The sequence below is a fragment of the Truncatella angustata genome, assembly GCF_020726525.1.
Source record: "Truncatella angustata strain MPI-SDFR-AT-0073 chromosome Unknown BKA67scaffold_7, whole genome shotgun sequence".
In the NCBI taxonomy this organism is placed as follows: Eukaryota; Fungi; Ascomycota; class Sordariomycetes; order Amphisphaeriales; family Sporocadaceae; genus Truncatella; species Truncatella angustata.
The window spans coordinates 2,363,453-2,383,211 of NW_025763387.1; the positions used below are offsets into that span (position 1 = coordinate 2,363,453).

A 19,759-nucleotide genomic window follows, 5' to 3' on the forward strand; every position below is an offset into this window, starting at 1 on the left:
TTGTAGAACTGTACAAGCCCTAGAAAACCAATGCCGAGTCCAATCGGTATGGGTGCCCATTGTATCTTAGTATTCTTCAGAGCCGAGCCCAGCCTGGATCTGAATTTCTCCTTCTGTTGGAGTCGCTGGGGTGATTGCTGGAATAGGGGTCGGGGTGTGGTCGTGAACTGGCGGGCGCATGTTCGAGATCTTGACAGGTGTGACTGACGGAGGCCGGAAGGTCCCCTGGACTTTGCCATGGCAGAGGTTATCTGCCGGCTGGCCATGGTGGACTTGAAGCACTATCACAACGTGTAGAGCAAGGCTTGGCTGGAAGGGAGAGGGAAAGGATGTAGGCTACGGCTAAACAGAGAGGCGGGCGGCGCTGTGTCAGCTGTTGATGCACAATTGCGCTGTTTAACACAGGAATGATGAAGGCGAGATCCCGATCATGGTACCCAAATTCACATGTACAGCAGGATAGCGCTAGACGGCTTTCTTCCCCAGATTTCAGCTTTCCAATGACAGTCGAGCAGCATAGTCTAATGCAGCTCAGCTCTTCTCTTCAGATTGCCCAATGACGCAGCTGTCCGTGGACGCTAACCTGAGCTCGGAGAGCGGTGGCGTTTGGCAGATTCCGAGCTGTCGGTACCCGGTGATCCGTGCAGCACGCGGTCCGGTACGAGACGTCAGCTCATATGCATAAAGCCCACCTGCTTGCTATTCCACGGTCATAACAAGTTGTGAAAATCCAACTGTGCGAAGTACAGGGTACCTACTCAAAGCGTACCTCGGAAGCTTGACAAAATCCCGAAAACTGAACAAAGATGGTGTCCTTTTGCCCACTGTACGTCAGCTCAATCATCTGGTTTTATTCCACGGCTTAGAGAAGAGGCAAGCGCTGCAGCAACTGAATAGAAGTAACACAATCACATCTGCGAGTTGTACTCGGCACTTTGTTCAGGAGGGCGCAACGCAACGGGGTGTGCACAACTGATCTAAGGATGCGTACTCCGTAAACTATTTCGTGTCATATCAGGGGTCGCCGTTCAGGCCAACGTGGATATTACCAATTCGGCCTTGGCTCGTTTACGTTTACGGATACTTCTTACAGACAAATGTGTAGTACATGGTACTGGGAAACCAACAGAGCTCCCCCCACGACCATGACATGACAGATCAGCGTATTGCACGATCGTGATTTTTCTGTTGCGTCACAATCATTCATTGAACTTGCTTCTTTGACATCTCATATCTCGCCCCCAGGTCACATTTCTTGCGTGCCTTGCCTTCCTTGACTTAATTTCTTCTACAGTTACGACTCCGTACGACCGTCCTGGTCATCAAGCAATATTGCTCATTTCCTGCCTGGCATGTATTTCGCGCTCTGGGTGGAAGCATAATTGAAGCTGCTTCTTCTTCCTCTTCCTCAGACCAACCCGAGCATTCAGCACAACGACCAACGCCCAACACCAAGCACCCAACGCATATCGCAGCGTACGAGTAGAGTCCAGTCCGAAACATCGCACCAAACCGACGACGATCGATAGTTGACCATGGCTTCCTCTGATTCTGACGCGGGATCATCCTCCGGCGACGAGGCGCAGGCTTTCACACTCCAGATCTTATCCCCGTCCATCGGCGTCCCACAACCGCTCAACTTCAACAATGTGCCTGAGACCATTACCGTACGCCAGCTGAAAGAGCAGCTTCAGAACAGAATAGATACCAAGCCGGCCGCTCAGGCGCAGCGACTGATCCACCGGGGACGTCTGCTGGCAACCGATGAGGATACTATGCTTAAGATATTTGGAGAGGACGAGGTGCGATTTCTAACCCCATCATCTCGGATGGTGTCGTGGCACCAATTTCGACGAACAAGTACGCTAACATGCTCTTATGCTTCAAGATCCGTTCCGGCGCACCTCAGACTCTGCATCTCGTCTTGCGCGAGACCTCCGACATACGCCCTGCCAGTATACCATTGCCACCACACTCAAGTCATAACCAGTCCGCCCCAAGTACGCACAACCAGCAGTCAGCACCGGCAGCTCCTCCACCACCGCCGCAGCAACCCCAACAACAGCAACCGCTCCCGCGTAACCCAAACCCTCATGCGCCTTTTCCGCATCTACCGCAGCTATCACACGTACATGCTGGTGCTCCGTTGCAAAACCTACCCTTTGGTTTCCAACAACCCGGTTTCCCGCAGCCCCCTGCCGTTGGAATTCCCTCGCAAGCACACCCAGCTCACCTTCCATTTGGTTTTGGTACACCTCAGCAGATCGCCCAACATCAGAGACAGTGGATGACGAACATGGCCGATCCGCAAAGACTTCAAGAGATCATAAATCAGACTCAGAGAGAAAGGGCGGCATTGGGACTGAATGGAGCACAGGATGCCCACGTAGCATCGACAGGGGCGGCGACTGGTCAACCCACCGATAGGAACGCCTCGCCGTATCAGCCCGATGGCACGAGGACTGTTGTGCGCGAAGGAGTTGGGCCTGGAGGGCAGTCGTGGCGCATCACAGTCAACGAGACTGTCACTACAACCCAGACACCTCAACGCAACCCAAGGACGGGATCGCCATTTCCGCCTGCAGACATTTCGAACATGTTTCGACCACCCGCTGGTGCACCTCAACCTCCGCGCTCCGTGCCCTTGGCCGGACCGCACGGAGCCCTGCACGGAGGACAGCTCTCTGGAGTCGATGTTCACAATATATTACGGACCGCCGATGCAGGACAAGCGGCAACCCGGGTGATGGCTGACGCGATGCGACGTAATACGAGCAACTCATCACTGGTAAGTCTCGGAAATAGCCAGGCAAATCAACCGATAGCACCAGGAGTCACGGTCCCATCTAGAACAGGGAGCGCCATGGGAACACCCGATCCTATCAGGGCGGCTCAGAACCACAGCCAGCCCACCAGTCAACAGCAAGCACAAGCCTCCGCTCCAACTGTTCCAGAAGTTTATATCCTATCTTCCCCTGAGGGACCACGTGCGTTGTTGGTGAATGGCAGCTCGAGCGCCTACTTCACTCCCCTGAGCCAACAAGCACTAGAAGCGCAAGCATCGGCGGAACGGATGAGGAGGCGTCAACTTTTATATCAGCAAAACATGGGCGCGTTTGGTTTTCTTCCAGGGTTGGCACCACCACACGATCAACATCAACAGCAACAACAAAGAGTTCCAACAAGAACAATTGGCTCATGGTCACCACCTACTGGGGATCAAGCCGTACAGCAACTTCAGCAGCATCAGCACCAACATCAGCAACCACAAGCTCAACCTCAAGCTCCAGCTCCCCTAGTGCAAGGCTTACCTGCGCTTCCCCATGCCCAGCCGCAGATGGGACATGCAGTTGCCCGGCCAGGCAATGTTCAGGTTCGTGCGATTGCTGTAGCTCAAATATGGCCTCATATCTGGATGGTTATCCGTCTTGTTCTTTTTGTATGGTGGTTTACTTCACCCACTGCTAGTTGGCAGCGATGGTTCACAGTGATGGCCATCGCTTTGACGCTATTCCTGGTCAATACCGGACTGCTCACGCCAATCGCCGAGCAGTTCTGGACCCCTCTGCGCAGACACTTGGATAATATAATGCCGGCGGCTGACAACCATGGCCGTGACCGACCTGCGCCAGCTGAAAATGCTGGAGCTGGTTACGATCATGCTGGAGCCCCGGGTGAACGGAGAGCACCAGACCCTGTTGAGACAGCTGCCCGTCTGGTACGGGAGAGAAGAGTCGCAAATGGCAATTGGCTTATGACACAGGCACGTAGGCTAGAGCGAGCGGGTATTCTCTTCCTCGCTAGCATCGCACCAGGCGTTGCGGAGAGACACATTGCTCAGCTCGAAGCTGAGGCCAGAGCCGAACGCCAGCGTCGGGAAGAGGCTGAGGCCGCAGCTGCGGAGGCTGCTAGAGTTGCTGCAGAGAACGCTCAGAGCGGCGAAGGCGCTGGTGCCGATGCAGCAGGCCAGGCGGAACCAGCCAGAGATGATCCAGAAGCTCCGAGACCACACAACCCGGAAAATCCTCTCATTGCAATTTAAATCAGGCGTGTATTCTCGTTTGTAAATCTCCTGAGATAATAGCCTTAGTTTTATTTAGCGTATCTTCAGGAAGGGCCAGAAGAGACAAGTCTCTGCCAAGAGGAATGGTTCCTATTTTTGCAAAGACAGGATTGAGGAGATGTCCTGGGCCGAAAGCATGTATTATTGATAGGATCATATGGATCGAATGATGAATATGAAGAAATGAAAGAACTCCAAACTTTCCATAAACTTAAAGCTTGTAGGAAAGGCATGATAACAACTATATAAAAATCGGAAGCAAATGTTATAACAATAAAAGCACAAGGTATGTATATTTGTAATCCTGGCCTACAGGCACTATTGCACACATGTTCGTACACTTTATTTAAAGTTTCGTCCTGCTTTTCTCAGCGCCACACACACCATTTTCTTCACAACCCAAAAAGCACTTACTCGTACAGAGGCCCCTGGCGTTCCGATTCATTGTTTCCATCCTTGCGGTTATGAACCTCCTATGGTCGCAAAAAGGTTAGTTTCTCATCATTTCGCACCCACTGTGATAGGGTTCCACGGATCTCCTCACCAGAGGGGGGAGAACTCACCTTCCAAGCCTCGTCGAACCCGGCGTTCCTCACCCACGTCGGCCCCGGCGCCTCCACCGAGTCCACGACCATGTGCGCAACCTGGTTCCACGAATCCCCCCGGATCGGCATCCAGTCCCGCCCCTCGTACGGCCGGCTGACCTCCTTTCCCACGCCCACGGCCCGGAACAGCTTGATGGCGTGCCCGTCGTCCACGAAGGCGTGCATGCGCGGCAGCAGTTCGGCCGGCGGACCCGGGTTCGGGGCCTTGGGTTTGTAGTTGGCGATCTTCGCCAGGTCGAGGTCGGGCGACCCGCGCGCGGCGTACTGCAGCAGGTCCAGGCGGATCTTCCACTCCAGGAGCCGCGTCTTGAGCTCGGCCGGGATCCAGTCCTGCCGGTTGAGCGTCACGAAGATGGGGCACACGTTGACGTGGTGCATGAGGAAGAAGTCGTACTTGGGGTCCTTGGCGACCCCCGTTGCTGGGTCAGAGTGCACCGCCGCCCCCGACGCCATGTAGATGGCCGTGTTGTACATCTCGGCTGTGCGCTCCTCGAGCTCCGCGGCTGAGACCCGGACCTGCGACGTGTACTTGAGTGCCTGGTCCCTGGCACGCGCGATCACGCCGTCTCGGATCTTGTTGCCGTCGTCCAGGCGGGGCGAGCCGCGCAGGGCCGAGTCGCCGGCCGCGGCGTCGAGGAGATCTTTGATGCGCGGCATGGGAGTCTTATCTGCCGTCGACGACTCGTCGCCGCTGCGCGCCTCGGCCTCGAGCATGAAGTCCCGGAACTGGTCTGAGTGCACGCAGGCCTGGGCGAGCGCCATGGCTACCATGGCCGGCTGGTCCCACTCCACGCCGTACATGAGCTGGATGAGAGGGTGCATGAACCCGGCGAACATGCGGACCAGCATGTCCTCGCTGCGCGGGTCGCCGCCGGGCTTGAACATGTACTCGGCTAGCACCTTCTGCCAGGACCCTAGGTGCTCCGTCTCGTGCTGGAAGAAGTGCAGCCAGTCCGTGTAGTACTGCTCCTTGCCCAGCTTCTGCTTGGCCCTGTCCCAATCGCGCAGCTCCTCGATCAGCGCCTGCGAGTGCGCCTTCAGCGCCGGCCGCTGGTACGACTCGTTCTCCTTGTAGCCCCTGGCCAGGTCCTCGGCTGAGGCGCCCGTGCCGTAGAGGGCTAGGATTTGATGGCTTATGCTGATGTGGGTGTTAACGGGCGAGCACAGTGTAGAAGATTCAAGATTCGGCTTTGCTCCTGCCGTGGCTTACTGATTGTGAAAACCATCTCGGTTGAAGAAGACATGGTGCTTCTCAATATCCTTCTGCAGCAACTCGGTGGCTTTGTTGGCTACATCTTCGCTCTGACTAAAATGCCAGAGTCCGGTGTTGTCTGGTGCGATCTTGATGGCATATGGAGTCGCCATGGTGCTCAGGGTTCTGCTGGTGGTATTTGTCACAAACAATGGGCTCTGCAAAAGTCGTAGAGCGCCTCTTGTTAGATTCATTTGTCTCATTGCATGGACATCAAATCGAAGCTCTGCGACGGTTTCACAGCAGTTCTTATAAGCCGGGCTGAAGGTATAGTGTAAGTTAGATTGTTGCAACTGTATTTAACTGTGAACGGCTTGCATCGGAGAGCCTTCCAATCAGTGGGAGGATTACAAATAGGCCATGTTAAAGCCGTATAACCCTGTGAGGTTAGCTACCCTATCACGGATGAACTGTGTCTTGTAGCGCTCGCTTTTCAATGATTCCAAAGTGCCAAGAGGTTGCACATGTTTACATATGCAGTCATTTCGACGAGACATGGTCGGGGCTGCAGTTAGTTTGACGAATTAGCTAACTCATATTGATGTCACTGGCTCCATCACTAGGCACTTACCCCAGATTTTGCTCACCAATAACTTTATTATCGCGTCTGTTTGGACCGCGAGCGAAGAACCGAGTTCTCCGTGATGAATAAGCAGTGTCTCTTTTAGTTCCTATCTGGTCATAATAGATTGAAGAAACCTGGCCATTTGGAATCACAGATGCCGTACGATGCGAACGCACAGGACCAGTGGCCTCGGACACTTAACTTAGCTTCCAAGTTGCCACTGCCATATGAGGTGAGAGTAAGGTCACTCCGGAAGTCGGGAAAGTGTAGCCGACAACTCCTGTTATAGTATTCGTACAATACTGATAAAACACGTGTACGATCTCCAATGTTCGACCAACTAGGAAAAACTAAATTTTCACGGCTTTAATAACATCCCACTTGCGCATGAGGTGTGCTCTGGATAGACTAGGTCATGGTGTAGTGGGTGGTGCCATCGCTAAACTCTGTCTTCTCCAATTTCGTATGTGGCCATTCGGCTGATCAAAAGCTCTTTGGAAGGTCTAATAATAATTTTTTACCTGTTTTTATTCTTTTTCTCTTGTTCTTTTAGCAAGTTACAGTATGCCTAATCATGATTATTCGACCAATATCTTGTCTATTATGGACATGGAAATCTATACATATCTCCAACAACGACCGGGGAGTAAAGTTGAACCGTGTAGATACTGACAAGTTTCGCCAATCTCCAAAAGACCGGATTGTAAGTTCAAATATTTAGGCCGCTCTGATGCTTCCCGATAAACTGTCCGATATTCGTAGCCACTTTTTGGGCGCTTTCTTCCCAAGCAAGCATTGCCCCCATTAGCAACGTGTCATGCGTGGCGTTCTCTTCGTACTCCACTTGTGTATGATTTCCGTCGATTGCCTGCATCTCTCGAGCCCATCGTGCTCCTTCATCTTGAAGGACCCCTCCCTGGCCCATCCCAACGAATATGGGGACAGACGTTTTGTAGGGGTTGCCTATGGCTGTAGCATGAGGATCTTCTTTCAGTCTCTTTCCACCATATGTCGTAGCCCCCCGTCGAAGAAATAATACCGGCAAGTAGTCGGTCTTCCAATGGGGCGACTGCATGTAGACGGAGTCTGGTCGAGGGCGGCGAGAGGATCAACCCATGGCGATATCGAAACAGCGCAGCTGGGTCGAGCTTCTGAAAGCCCAAGCTCGGATCCGAACTCCTCGATATAGCGCAACAATGCGATTGCGAGGTTGGCACCGGCGCTGTCGCCGCTTAAGACGATACGATTTGGCGAGATACCCAGGTCACGGACCATGTAGAGATAGCTCGTTAATGTGTCCTGCAGAGCGGCGGGGAAAGGGTTCGTGTCGTTGTATGCAGAAGACGATATTGGAGGCAGAACACGGCGTCGGCCTGGGCGTGCTCGACAAGAGTCCTTGCCAAGAAGCCGCTATGAGCCGTACGCCCGTTGCCCATGACAAAAGCACCACCGTGGATGTGGACGATGATGCTTTGCAGGCAACCTTTCAAATCCTCGGTCGCGGGTTTGCTCGGGTACCACGTCCCGCCTACTTTAGCCGGTTGAATATTAGGTGAATTCAGAGGGCCAGTATAAAAGTGTTCCTCGAATGGTTCGAGTACTTGCCAGCGGTCGCCCTTGCTGCCCGCCTCGAAAGAGAGATCCTCAAGGATCCTAACCCGAGACAAGACGTACGTCAAGGCTTCGCCCAAGGAGTTCATATAGGCCTGGCGGAATGTCCATGATCTAATCGGCCGACAGGCTGGGATGAGAGAAACTAAAGTCCAGTAGGGTAGGTGGGCAATGATGAGACCAAACCGTGACAAGGTATAGAAAAGTCTTATAGGTTGGTAGGACAACCAAGGATATTCAGCAGGCCGTGACATCTTAGAAGATACCGGCCGTAGAAGTAGATGAAAGAAGCTGCACAGGCCTAGTCTGCGACATTTGGTTCAGATGCCTGAAGAGCTATGTATCCGTATATTACTTATACGTTGGTCCGTACAAAGGACGTTGTATGCGACAAACTCCCTGAGAGAGCGCACGCGAATGTCACTACATTGCCGAGACATATTATGCTTGATGATAAGATAGTTGAACACCCACAGCAGAAGAGGCATTTAGGTCCAGTAACCTGGCGATAAGTCCACTGTATATGGAGGCGGATATGCTAACCGGCATATTGATCCACCAAAACTGAAGCAAGTGGTGGGGATGGAAATTTGCAGATTTTGAAGCCAGTGGGCATTCACTGGTATCATCTCGAATAATGTTGAACGCTACTCATACCCCCCACCAATTGTGCTACAGTGAATCGAGTGCAAGACGTCGGCAATAGCATATAGGAATATAGTATGGAGGATTTATGCCTGTGATGTGAGAGTCTACGAGAAATGGATTGTTCTCTTCTCGTCCCAGGGCTCCACCAGATCAGGTTCATATCTTCAACCCCATACTGCAGGGTTATAAATGCCTCGCTAAATACTAATACTGTACTTGCAACAAGTCCCTAAAGCGAAGTAGATTATTCCTGCGAAGTGGAGTATGATTCGGCACGCAGGCGGAGACGAGTGTGAGCGCGATCCAAATACACTGCCACAACTATACCTCAGGATACATTAGGCTTGTGTCGTGACAGACAACGGCCGTTCAGTGATTGATTTCCTCCGGGGATTTGATCCCGGCCGGAGTTGAACTAGGTAATAAGTATTTACGCGTTAGTACTTGCGTACTACCAGTTCCTCAGTACAAGCCACCTGATCGTTTTTGCCATGGTTGGGGGCGTAAGTATCTCTTAATATGGTCAAAGCCCCACCGCCATTATCATATCACATTAGTGGGACAGGTGCCACTTTCGCCGCAAGGATCTTCAAGACCATCAAACTACTGTGAAGGGAGAGAAGATGACTGCGAGTTAGTGGGAACTATGGAAATCTAAAGCAGATCGCTTCAGGATAAAAATCAATATCAGCGGTTAGTTCTGAGTCGTTGTGAAGTGACCTGTTCCTGAACCAATCGCGAGTTTTTGATATGGGGCATTGCAGACATCAGATCAGGAAACCTGCATAGCTCCGAAAGGACGCTTCGTTTCCAGCGTTGTCTGGATAGTTCTCCGCTTGAGCCTGGCAACTGAATGATTCTAGGCTGCTTAAATTTATTAATACCAGTGGTATTGTTGAACAGATCCATTCTTCCGATGAAGACCTGCAAATATGTGCTCAGATGTGATATTCCAATTTGGTGTATATCATTTTTGGCCATCCTCCTTAAACGATGAAGGCTTTTATAAACTAACTCGATCGCAAATTGCCCAATCGACGCTTTGACCGTGGTTCTTCCTATTCGAGAAGTACTGAAGCTCATATCACAACGCGGAAAAAAAATTTTAAGAAGAAAAAAGTGTGACATCTGCGCAGTGTTTGCACAATGCGGCGTATAAGGTGATGCAGTGTCACTACTAGCTCACCTGAATGGCACACTGACAATGTTCCACAGAGTAGTTGTGGCTAGCTTCGTTCGCTTTATTTCCTTGCTCATGCTTTGCAAGTCGTGCGCCACCAACGTTACAAGTAAGCAAATTATTTTACTTTCTCTGACCCTCTTAACATATACCCACGACACGAAAGCATAAGACAATGGCTAAAACAGGAGTATATGTTTCCTCTTGAATTGCGACCATGGTTGAAATCTATGTTGTAATCATCGGCGCCTGTCTCCCAACACTTGTGCCAGTCTACAAGAAAGTTCGGTACGGTAACCTCTTCGAAAGTAGCAAAGGGACCGTGGCATACCACCGACGATCTACATCTGGACATGATTTCTAGACAATAGTGGAGACCTCAAGTCAGAAACTCATGCGTGTTAATCAGTGTCGAGGCTCTTTTGAAAGACTCGACCCGGAAAGTGAACTAGACCATCAAAAACTTAGCATCACAATAAATAATTCAATATAAGACCTGAATCAAGCCAAGTCCAAAACTTGAATTCTAGAGTGAAAATTTCGTGCGGATTAAGAACAATATACAGCTGTAGATAATCATGTGGACATGGCCGTGTGAGATATAAGAGGGATTTGCACATATTTGTCCTTAAGTGGAAACTTATCGAATTGACTCATGTCGCATCAACCTTTATGAGACAGGTGATTATAGAGAACGTATCGGGTTGCCCATACGGCAGGTTGGAAATTTTGTTTGCAGTCCGACATCATCCAGGGTGGGTCTATTGGTTGCAAGCGAGAAGCGCCATCATAGGACTCTGCTAGCCAGGCATTCCTGCGTATAGCAAATCACTCGCAAGACTTTGACCATTAACAGGTCTAGCAAAGGAAACAACTACTCAGTCGCAACTTGAGCCTCTGCATTGACCAAAATGTCATTCTTGCTGCAATACGGCATCCCCCGCAGGTGTCCAAACAGCGCTGTTAAATGCTGTCCAATAACAATCCTGCAGAAGCTGACTCACATACTGTGCTGTTGCCTGCCACCAAGGATGAACATTGGCTCAAAACAAAAGCCTTGGCCGGTATACATCCGTGGTTGATCCTGTTGTACATCTATTTATTCCACAGGATTATCTCAAAATTAGAACGGCAACATATTCCCCGAATTAGCTGTGACGCCTTCGCCATGGGCGCAAACAACTCCTCGACTTCCATCAGCTCCAGACTGCATCATGAGTATTCAGAACCATTTTCTGTCACAGTCATCGGCGCCAGATTTCCGGCCGACGGTTCTGCCCCTCATCTTGTGAAGGTCGCGACGATGCCCGTCAGTTCTGGGCCTGGCATAGACCTGAATCACGTGCCCGACCTGCGTGCGTTTTGGAAAGCCCCAGAGGCATGGAGGGACCGTGAAGTTCGGAGGGTAGAGCTTGGGGACCCGTTCCAGCCGTGGTGCAATGGCCTATATCTGGTTATCTTTTCGTTCGCGTGCGACTACCTGCCGCGAAATGAAACCTTTCCGCCGGAGCTTACCCAACCCTTATCGGCACACGGCGATGTTTTTGTGTTCAAGCTGTACCCGTGGGAGTTTGCAGAGTTCGCCCGGGCAGCTTATGATAGCGTTCCAGCGGAACTATTACAATTGCCACTATTTTCCCAATTACAGGAGCGGCAAAATAGTGCGGGTAGGAAGTCTAAGACCTGATGTTGGGATTTTGATTTTGATTGACGGATACCCCCATGAATGACCAGCGTCGAGGATTGGATTGAAATCCAGCTGGGTGAGGAATTCATTAGAGTCTCGAAGTGCAATAGGGCAGGCGCCGCGCAACTAAGTAATCTGGTCAAGTTCGGGCATTTGGTTATGGGGTTGTGGCAGAAAGGCAAGAAATGGCCGACTGCAATGTAAATAGAAACACACGAAGATGGACAGAAAAGAAGACAGAGGCAGACTGAACGTTTGAAAGCAGCAGGCCAAGTGGATTGATTATAAGGTCTTGGCTGTTGCGGCGCCATGACCATCAGCGTTTTCTAGGCCAATCAAATCGAAGACTCGCTCTATGCAAGGACATACAATCTGGTTTGGAAGGCATACGACTTGGCGAAATGTCAAATCCCTACGTACGGAGAATTTCAGATTTCACGTGCCTTTTAGGTTTGTGTCTAGAACTTTATTCGATCTCTTGGTACATTACGCAGATCTATGGTATCAAGTGACCCGTCTACTAATCCACGATGGTTGAGATTGTTAAGCACGCCCTTGTATTAGTTCCACAGGTTGCATATACTTATACGAGGATTGGGTAGAACAATTATTGCATTTGTCACAGTATGAACCGTTGCTTTGAAATATCTTTTTCTGACTTGTCGTGCTGCCCAACAAAACCACAAATGAGATTGTTTAGCATTTCGCGATGCTCATCATTCGGTTACAGGGTGTCCTGTGCCATCTCTTTCTTCAGTTGCTGACATCCAACAAAATCTCTCCACATTACCAGTACGAATACAAAGGAAATAATCGGCTGGCTCGTAATCCTCATGATCACCGGTAACGCAGCGACGATGCATGTAATGCACATGCCGCGAGTGACGCATATGTCCAGAGATCCAGCCGAGTTTAAGCAGCGCAACCTCACCAGATCCGTGGCAATGCGTCACGGAGAACATGACACAGATATTTTTATGCTTTCACGCCCACTAGTGGTCTCCGGACTGCCTTTGTGCCTTGCAGAGAAATGCTACTCGGACCTTGTCTGGCCACAGCCACAGGAATCGAACGAGCTACTCTGCTCTGTCACCGAGTCGAAGGCTTATTGCGGTTTCGCTATCGCTGTAAGATCTGATGTTCTCGCTAATTACTCTTCTTACAGCAGCTTAGCAGGTTCTTTCTGGAGTGCTAAAAGCGAAACAATCTCGATCGTTTCCTCTTGGTGCCCACAGTGGTGGACTGGACCTGGTCAGAGCGAACGAGATTGGATCAATCAGATCATTGCGCATGCAAAGTGTTGATTACGGTGCAGAATATCCAGCGGATACAACGATGACCATAGCTTCCTCGGGGACGACTTCAAGATCAGGCAGTGATCCAGCTTCAACAGCAAGTAGTACCACGCCAACCTAAATGGAGTACTGAACCGAGCCACTTATAGCTTAAGCAGCAAAGCAGGTACCTGAGAACAATAGTATCGCAACTCACTGCACATATTGCCTCTTCAAGGCCTTTGCCAAAAATCGTAACTGTATTCTTGACCACCTGTGCTTCACAATGGAGATCATCAACAAGCGCGGAGCGCTTTTACTGCCTTCGCGGGGCAAGATTAGGTCCCATGGCATTTCTGTACATAGGAATCTCGACCAGTTCTGTCGTCGCGTGGCTGCTCTACCGGGCGCCCAGGAGAGACATGTAGGCACGCGATATTCGGTTACTGTACCCAGTAGATCCAGGGTCAAAAGTTCCCAGTAACCGGGACACCCCTGGTTCATCCAGACCACCGGAACTTCCGTATTGTGAAGTCGTAACTCGCATATCGACGACTAGGCGCTGCTGATTTTGCTTATGAAATCATCGGACCCTTGGAGTCATCTTAGAACCACTGCATTATCCTGTAGCTGCTTCAATTTTCTACAGTACCCTTAGCGTTTCCATGACAAACTTGGTTAAATCATTTCTCCAATTGTAAGAAGCATTAACACGACACTCACAAGTGCAGTACGTAGGTGCTAATTTATTGATGTTTGTTACCCGGTTACTGTTGCTCTCTTAGCAGAATATCATCTGCTGTTCCCAATTGCCAAGTCTTAAAAGTAAGCCACCATTCTTCAATGGGAAAGCTGAACGTCAAGGAGAGACATTGATGTCAACCGTCATGGATGCTGCCGCGGAGGTGAACAATCTAAATGAACAACCCTGAAACGGCTCTGTAGACTGGGGGACTCAACAGACAAGTAAACGTCAAACAGCCAATTGTAGCGAGCCTCTTTTCAATAAAGGCAGACTCAGCCTCACATCCAGGAAGGATCTGGCAGCACTGCATCAAGTGTGACCATGTCCTGTGGCATAGGGCTGATGACACACAATATGCCATGAGTTCGAAATCGCAGAAATCCTTCGAGAATTACTTGCGGTCTTCAACCTTTTCGTGGTACCAGTATTGCCGCAATCTGGACAAAGCTGCACATAACAGTATACGCCTGCAGTACACGTTTTGTGCCTCGGCAGCCGTTGCCTGTCATCATGGTGGTGTAGCATCGTGAATACACAGGACATGAGCTTTCACCACGAATTTATTTCTTGCGATATATGAGCAACAAAAAGTTACCAATTTAGGCCATAGTCCTGCTTCTACGCAGGGGAAAAAAAAAGACTTCATGTGTGATGCGCTCATCAGGTACTAGAAGTCATATTAGCCAGACCGTAACCCCAGAAACAAGGATCACCAAGGCTTCGAGAACATCGCCCACTTACCGATGACCTGTCAGAGTGACTCTAAAAGCAACGACTAAGTAGCATGGGGTGTTACGAGCCAGTAAGGGCATCGCATATGAACGACTTCTTCCCTCAGACTCTGGGCTTCGAACAAGCTAATGGTGTGCCCATGTCTGACAAGTTCAGCTGCTTATCGAGTACCTAAGAGAATAGATGACACCAGCCCAGGTCAAGGTGACGTTACAATGTGGACAAAGCGACTGCCGTCACATCATCTCCCATCCGCTCGGCGAAAAGGCCAACAGTCATACAAGACTGCACCGGCGGGAGGTTCTCTTTGGACTCCATAAAAGCTACCCCTCCATAGCTCCAACATGCTTCCCTAGCGGGGTTCCATTTATAGGATGAGCTTAAACTCTAGCCTGAACCGCTATTCTGGGAATACATGTGTGTTTGTGCGTTACACAACATGAAGTCCGATGTCGAAATATGTCTTGGAAAGACCACCGACGTCCATTTGTCCCATGTTGCAACTCGAGACAGACGTGCAACTCGAATTATGGGAAAACCTCGGAATCCTGCGGGGCGTGTCCACGAATCCCACCCGTCATCGTCGAAGTCGTGAACAGGCAAAGCAGTGAGCTGAACGACAGTGACCCTGCCGGTCAGCAGTGTACCCGAAATTACACACAGAAGCCCCACTGCTGCAGGTCAGGTATCGTAACCAAGTCATCATGGTCATCAACAAACAAACAAAAGCGAAGTCAATGCGGCGCAACTTTATCGCTCACAGTAACCCCATAGCCAAAGCGTTTCATCTGAAAAGCCTGAGTCGGTAGATTCAGGAGCGCGTAACCCTGAATTACGTTCAGACTGTGATTCATTCGAGGTCATGTGAGGGAAATGAGTCGCCCTGTAGCGAACCACTGCATGGAATAACAAATCCCGCTAGCAGTTTAAGTGCTCAACTGCCTGAACGGTCAGGGGACTCTGGGCTGGCCACCCGAATCATTGCCGTCTTTACGACAGCCAATTTCAACACTTGGTCATCTGAACCAGACGGCACAGCTTCCGCCATCCCTCAACACCCTGCAGTGCATGGCAGTGCAGTATTCTTTTGCCAATTGAGGGCATTGAATTGATCAATCATTCTACGGAAATACAATTGTGGACACGATCGAAGGAGAGGACGTTCTTATTTTTGTCTTTCCTTTTCCTATTGGTCATTGGATTTTCCCATTGTAGCCTAGGTCTTGTCTCTCGTTTATCTCGGATTCGATAGTATTCAGCCAAGTGGCTTTGCGGGAGTACTGCCACACCCCAGTCTAATACCACGAGCCGGTTCCTCCCACCCGGTGTGGAACCTGAACTTAGGTCACCGATCATTTGCAGTAGGATGAACGTGAGCGGCAGGGGTTTTCCGAAGCAATCAGGTATTTGGGAATCTTTGGTGTTCGCTTGCCGGGGCGTCATCTGCAAGCTAACGTTAGGGATCCTTCGAAAGTTCCGCCAAGACATCCCGACCGTTTTCGTGGCATACTACCAAGTTGAGCTAAGGCAGCCATGTTTATTGGAGGATGCCTTGCGGGTTCTTACCTAAGGTGAGCGGCGACAAAACTATACCAGACTGTATTGCCAGCCATGAAAGCAGTATTCCATCTCTGGGGTCTTTCATCATATCTCTTATTTCCAGTCATGGGACCCGTTTTATGACCCATTCTGCTTCTTGGATGCATTACAGATATGCCGCAACGCATCGAGGAGGTCCTTTTGGATATTGAGTAGTGTTTTGAAATCATATAAATGCTGAGGAGTACTTCCTAGGCTAGGACTATCATCACTTCGCCACCACCCTCAACACGTATTGACAAAAAAAAGCCTTCTCCTCGATCCCAGTCTGCTTGGTACCTGTATAACACCTTGTATCGTCAACTATACACACCTCCTAGTCACACCCCCAGTCTGTTTTGTTGAGATTTGGACCCCAAACCTCAGAGGAAACTTCACTCGACGGACAGTGTATCCGTCTGTTTCAGCTCTTGCATCCATATATGAGCTAGGGTTTATCTAGGACTTTGTAACATTGTCTATAAGACTCATGAGTTCGTCTCGGAGAAACGTGTCAGAGAAACCGTCATCTCGAGAGACAGTCCATAGAGCCAGTGTAGACATTGAAGCAATACCAGAGCGACGACACAAGTCCTCAAGTTCTAAAAACCTCTCCTCTACCACACCGAACGCTTCGTCTTCCCATTCATCAAAACATTCTAAGCGGCATCGGGTCACTGTCGAGTCGGATCCTGAAGAGGACGTCGACATGACATCGCCATCCAAGAGCCACAGCTCAAGCTCCAAGAAGCACCCATCATCTTCGTCGTCCAAGTCCAGGTCATCAAAATCAGATAACTGGACAGACGTCACCGAGCCAGAGGAGAGAAGACGTATCCAGAATCGTCTCGCTCAACGGAAATTCCGTATGCATTTCCTGCTTCCCTCTCCACATTTCTACTCCCAGCGCAGTGCAGACTAACCCGGCTTGGGAAAACAGGCGAGAAGGCCAAGGAGTCCAGAGAGCAGGCCGAGCGCGACGCCCGCAACCAGGAGCTTGCCGGCAGCAGCTACACGGTGCCCGTGGCGTGGGACGAGCTACCCCAGGGCGATGACGAGTGCTCGGGTCTGCCCTGGGGCTCCATCAGCATGCGGCACGTAGTGTCTCGGGGCGGCGGGGGCAGCGGCAGCGGCAGACGGCACGGCCAGGATTACAACAACATGCTCAATGCCGGCGGCGACAACGACGACAGCAACAACAATGACGACGTGTACGCAGGGGGCAACTACACGACTGCGGGTGCGTACGTCGCGCAGCAGACCATGGCGATCGGCTCGCCCTCCTACCAGCACAGCTACGGCAGTCATGATAATAGCAGCGGTGCCGGCGCCGACTTTTTCGATGACGGCGCGTATTACTACAACACGGATTACGACGGCTCGCTCTGAGCTGGCCTGATCTTTAACACATGATGTGCGAAGTCTTGGGTGCACATCTGTTTGCTTTATGGTTTATGAATGTTCATGGTACGACTTTTCTATTTTTGGGATAGACGGGTTGTTCATCTCACAAGCCCTTTCTTCATTCTTTCTATTCTGTGTTATTTCTAGATTTTTCTTGGGCTTCTTAAGACCAATCTCCCTTCTCCCGCTTTTGGCTGGCGTACGGATGGAATTTACGGCAAACGGGTATGATGGGCTTACACGTTGCGATTGGGTTTTCAAGATTGTAGTATTACTTCTTTGGGTTGGTTCTACTTGGGAGTTCTTAAAATAGGAGGCTCTATGGTTATAGCGCTAGGATACCCCCATCTCTTCTGGTTTCGTGGAGGAATTGTTGCCTGGAGTATTTTTGTGTCTTTCTTTCTTGTTGTTCAACCACCTACTGCGAAGCTCTCTGCCTTCGCCATGTCTACACCTCGACATACGCGCGTACACTTTCGAGGGGCTTGGGATAGAACCAGCGGTGCCCGCCAGTTAGGCAGACGGCTGAGATAGACTTAGAATACGACCACTCTTATGCCACGTATCTTTTGAAGCTTGTCCGTGATATGTGACCAATGCAAGGGGCTTGCATTGGCCGAGGAAGTATGCCTAGTGACTTTGAATTACAACCAGACTCGGCCAAGGGTGCCCTTGACGAGCCAGGACCGTTGATTACATGCTAGACTAAGCCCTAAGCTGGGGAAGCAAGAGCCCCAGTAAACGATCAGATTACGAAACAAAGGGGGGTACGTGTCCCTTAGCACGGTAGACATCTTTTTGCTTCGGCTCCACCGTTGACTTTTGTTTGTCTGGGACAAGCGAAAACAACAGGAACGGTTGTGCTGTTGTTGCCTACAAATCCAAGGCCAATGCGCGTCTCAGGAAGGGGGGAGCAGGCTGCCATTCGCATGTGCATACTGTAGTTGCAAGGTGGCGTCGACGTGGGCCATGAGGGGCGCCATGCCGAAGAAGAAGAATGCGTCATAATCTAGACTAGGTGGGAAAAACCGTGAACACGGGTTCTATGTGGCTTACCTGCATTCTTGTCCCTGCCCCTTTAGATGTATGGATGCAGGGCTGATAGCTGCAGGAAGTGTGATGCGCGGGACTTGCAGATCAATATGACTCTTTCCTCAGTACTACTGTGCGTACTACTCTTAGGGGAGTGTTGGTGGGGGTTCGAGATGAGAGGTTAAGCAGATTATGATTATAGCGCTTGCGGTTGTGAGACGGGAGGAAAAAACTGGAGAAGGAAAACCAGAGCTACGGGACTGAAGGGAGGTTGGGATTGGCGAGTAAGCGATTTCCTTGACGGTAATCCCCGGTAGGAACCGAGAGATCCTCGTCATAGCCGGATCTGCGGGTAAGGTAAGGGTTCCTAGCACTCCGTACTCCCTGATCCGCAATCCGTAATTCGTAGGACATTTGCCTTTGTTGAAATGAGTTTTACAGCGGTAGTCTTAGAGGCCGCAGCTCACTGACGAAGGTGTCCACAGCTGCTTTTTGTGGGGCCAGTTGTGTTGCTAACCTAGTGGGTTTTCTGACCTTTTTTATTATAGTCCCCTGAGAGCTCGACCAGTGTATGCATCATATATACTACGGATCAAAAATATCCTTTTGGCAGTCTCATTAGGGCATCATGTCGCTGAACTGACTGGCAACCCTGAATACGAGAGAGAAGTGGATTTGGACAAGGCTTGATCAAATCTACGACTGGATATCCAAGAGCGCCCTCTTTCATCGTATGACTTCCCGTTCACAACTTGATATATGAAGTCGATCCGCCGAGACAGCGTCAGCACTGTTAAACTGTGACTACTTGCACGGCATAAAATAAATCATGAGTAGCCACGCATTGTGTCCATGCCCGAGTCGACTGAGAACTCCCCGAAATCAACATCATGAGCAGCGACCTCTGTAGAAGCTACAATTGCGAGAACGACTAGCCTTAGAAACTGGGAATCATGGTCTACCATATTGAGTACGAGCGAACAGGGGATGATCTGCGGTCGACTTTCAAGCTGTGTCAGCTGGTTGTAGTGAGCGGTAAGTTTTGGATGGGGGGCGCTATGAGTGAAGCCAACAAGCGTGATGCCTCTACGGCTATCGCATTCGACAATATAGGAGTAACCTTAGTGATTTGTCGACGTGAAATCTCATATCGAATAATCGGGTGCCTCTCAACGAGTAGATATGCTTGTAGGAGAGAAGTGCGGATATAAGGCTCGCGACATTGTCCAAATTTCGAAGGACTTTACGATAGAAACCAAGTATCAAAGCATGTCTCTATTTTAGGTGGCATTCAATGAATGCATACTCTTGAGAAATTCCGTTGGGCCTCGGTTTGTGTGTAGCAAGTTAGTTACTAAACTAGTCTAGTTAGTCTAGCCATAT

At 50.3% G+C, this 19,759-nt stretch overlaps 6 protein-coding genes across 6 annotated transcripts; 4 read left to right on the forward strand and 2 right to left on the reverse strand.

Annotated features, from left to right (window-relative positions):
• Positions 1 to 1,535: 1,535 nt before the first annotated feature.
• Positions 1,536 to 4,042, forward strand: BKA67DRAFT_661927 (uncharacterized protein; the record flags this gene model as incomplete). The annotated part of the gene is made up of 2 exons (XM_046107909.1): positions 1,536 to 1,802; positions 1,889 to 4,042. 2 exons carry the CDS (start codon positions 1,536 to 1,538, stop codon positions 4,040 to 4,042), a joined length of 2,421 nt encoding a protein of 806 aa, XP_045955503.1.
• Positions 4,043 to 4,473: 431 nt separating this feature from the next.
• On the reverse strand, positions 4,474 to 6,033 carry BKA67DRAFT_661928 (uncharacterized protein; the record flags this gene model as incomplete). The annotated part of the gene is made up of 3 exons (XM_046107910.1): positions 4,474 to 4,536; positions 4,627 to 5,806; positions 5,879 to 6,033. The coding sequence occupies 3 exons, from the start codon at positions 6,031 to 6,033 to the stop codon at positions 4,474 to 4,476; spliced, it is 1,398 nt and encodes a 465-aa protein (XP_045955504.1).
• Positions 6,034 to 7,194: 1,161 nt separating this feature from the next.
• BKA67DRAFT_594320 (alpha/beta hydrolase fold-3 domain-containing protein) lies at positions 7,195 to 8,350 on the reverse strand (the record flags this gene model as incomplete). The annotated part of the gene is made up of 3 exons (XM_046105041.1): positions 7,195 to 7,554; positions 7,599 to 7,784; positions 7,850 to 8,350. 3 exons carry the CDS (start codon positions 8,348 to 8,350, stop codon positions 7,195 to 7,197), a joined length of 1,047 nt encoding a protein of 348 aa, XP_045955505.1.
• A 2,742-nt stretch (positions 8,351 to 11,092) lies between these two features.
• BKA67DRAFT_539003 (uncharacterized protein) lies at positions 11,093 to 11,611 on the forward strand (the record flags this gene model as incomplete). The annotated part of the gene is made up of 1 exon (XM_046100563.1): positions 11,093 to 11,611. The coding sequence occupies one exon, from the start codon at positions 11,093 to 11,095 to the stop codon at positions 11,609 to 11,611; it is 519 nt and encodes a 172-aa protein (XP_045955506.1).
• A 658-nt stretch (positions 11,612 to 12,269) lies between these two features.
• On the forward strand, positions 12,270 to 13,128 carry BKA67DRAFT_576524 (uncharacterized protein). The gene has a single exon (XM_046103575.1). The coding sequence runs from the start codon at positions 12,445 to 12,447 to the stop codon at positions 12,913 to 12,915; it is 471 nt and encodes a 156-aa protein (XP_045955507.1). The 5' UTR covers positions 12,270 to 12,444; the 3' UTR covers positions 12,916 to 13,128.
• A 3,302-nt stretch (positions 13,129 to 16,430) lies between these two features.
• On the forward strand, positions 16,431 to 17,329 carry BKA67DRAFT_539004 (uncharacterized protein; the record flags this gene model as incomplete). Its single annotated transcript, XM_046100564.1, has 2 exons — positions 16,431 to 16,806; positions 16,881 to 17,329. The coding sequence occupies 2 exons, from the start codon at positions 16,431 to 16,433 to the stop codon at positions 17,327 to 17,329; spliced, it is 825 nt and encodes a 274-aa protein (XP_045955508.1).
• Between the last annotated feature and the right edge of the window lie 2,430 nt (positions 17,330 to 19,759).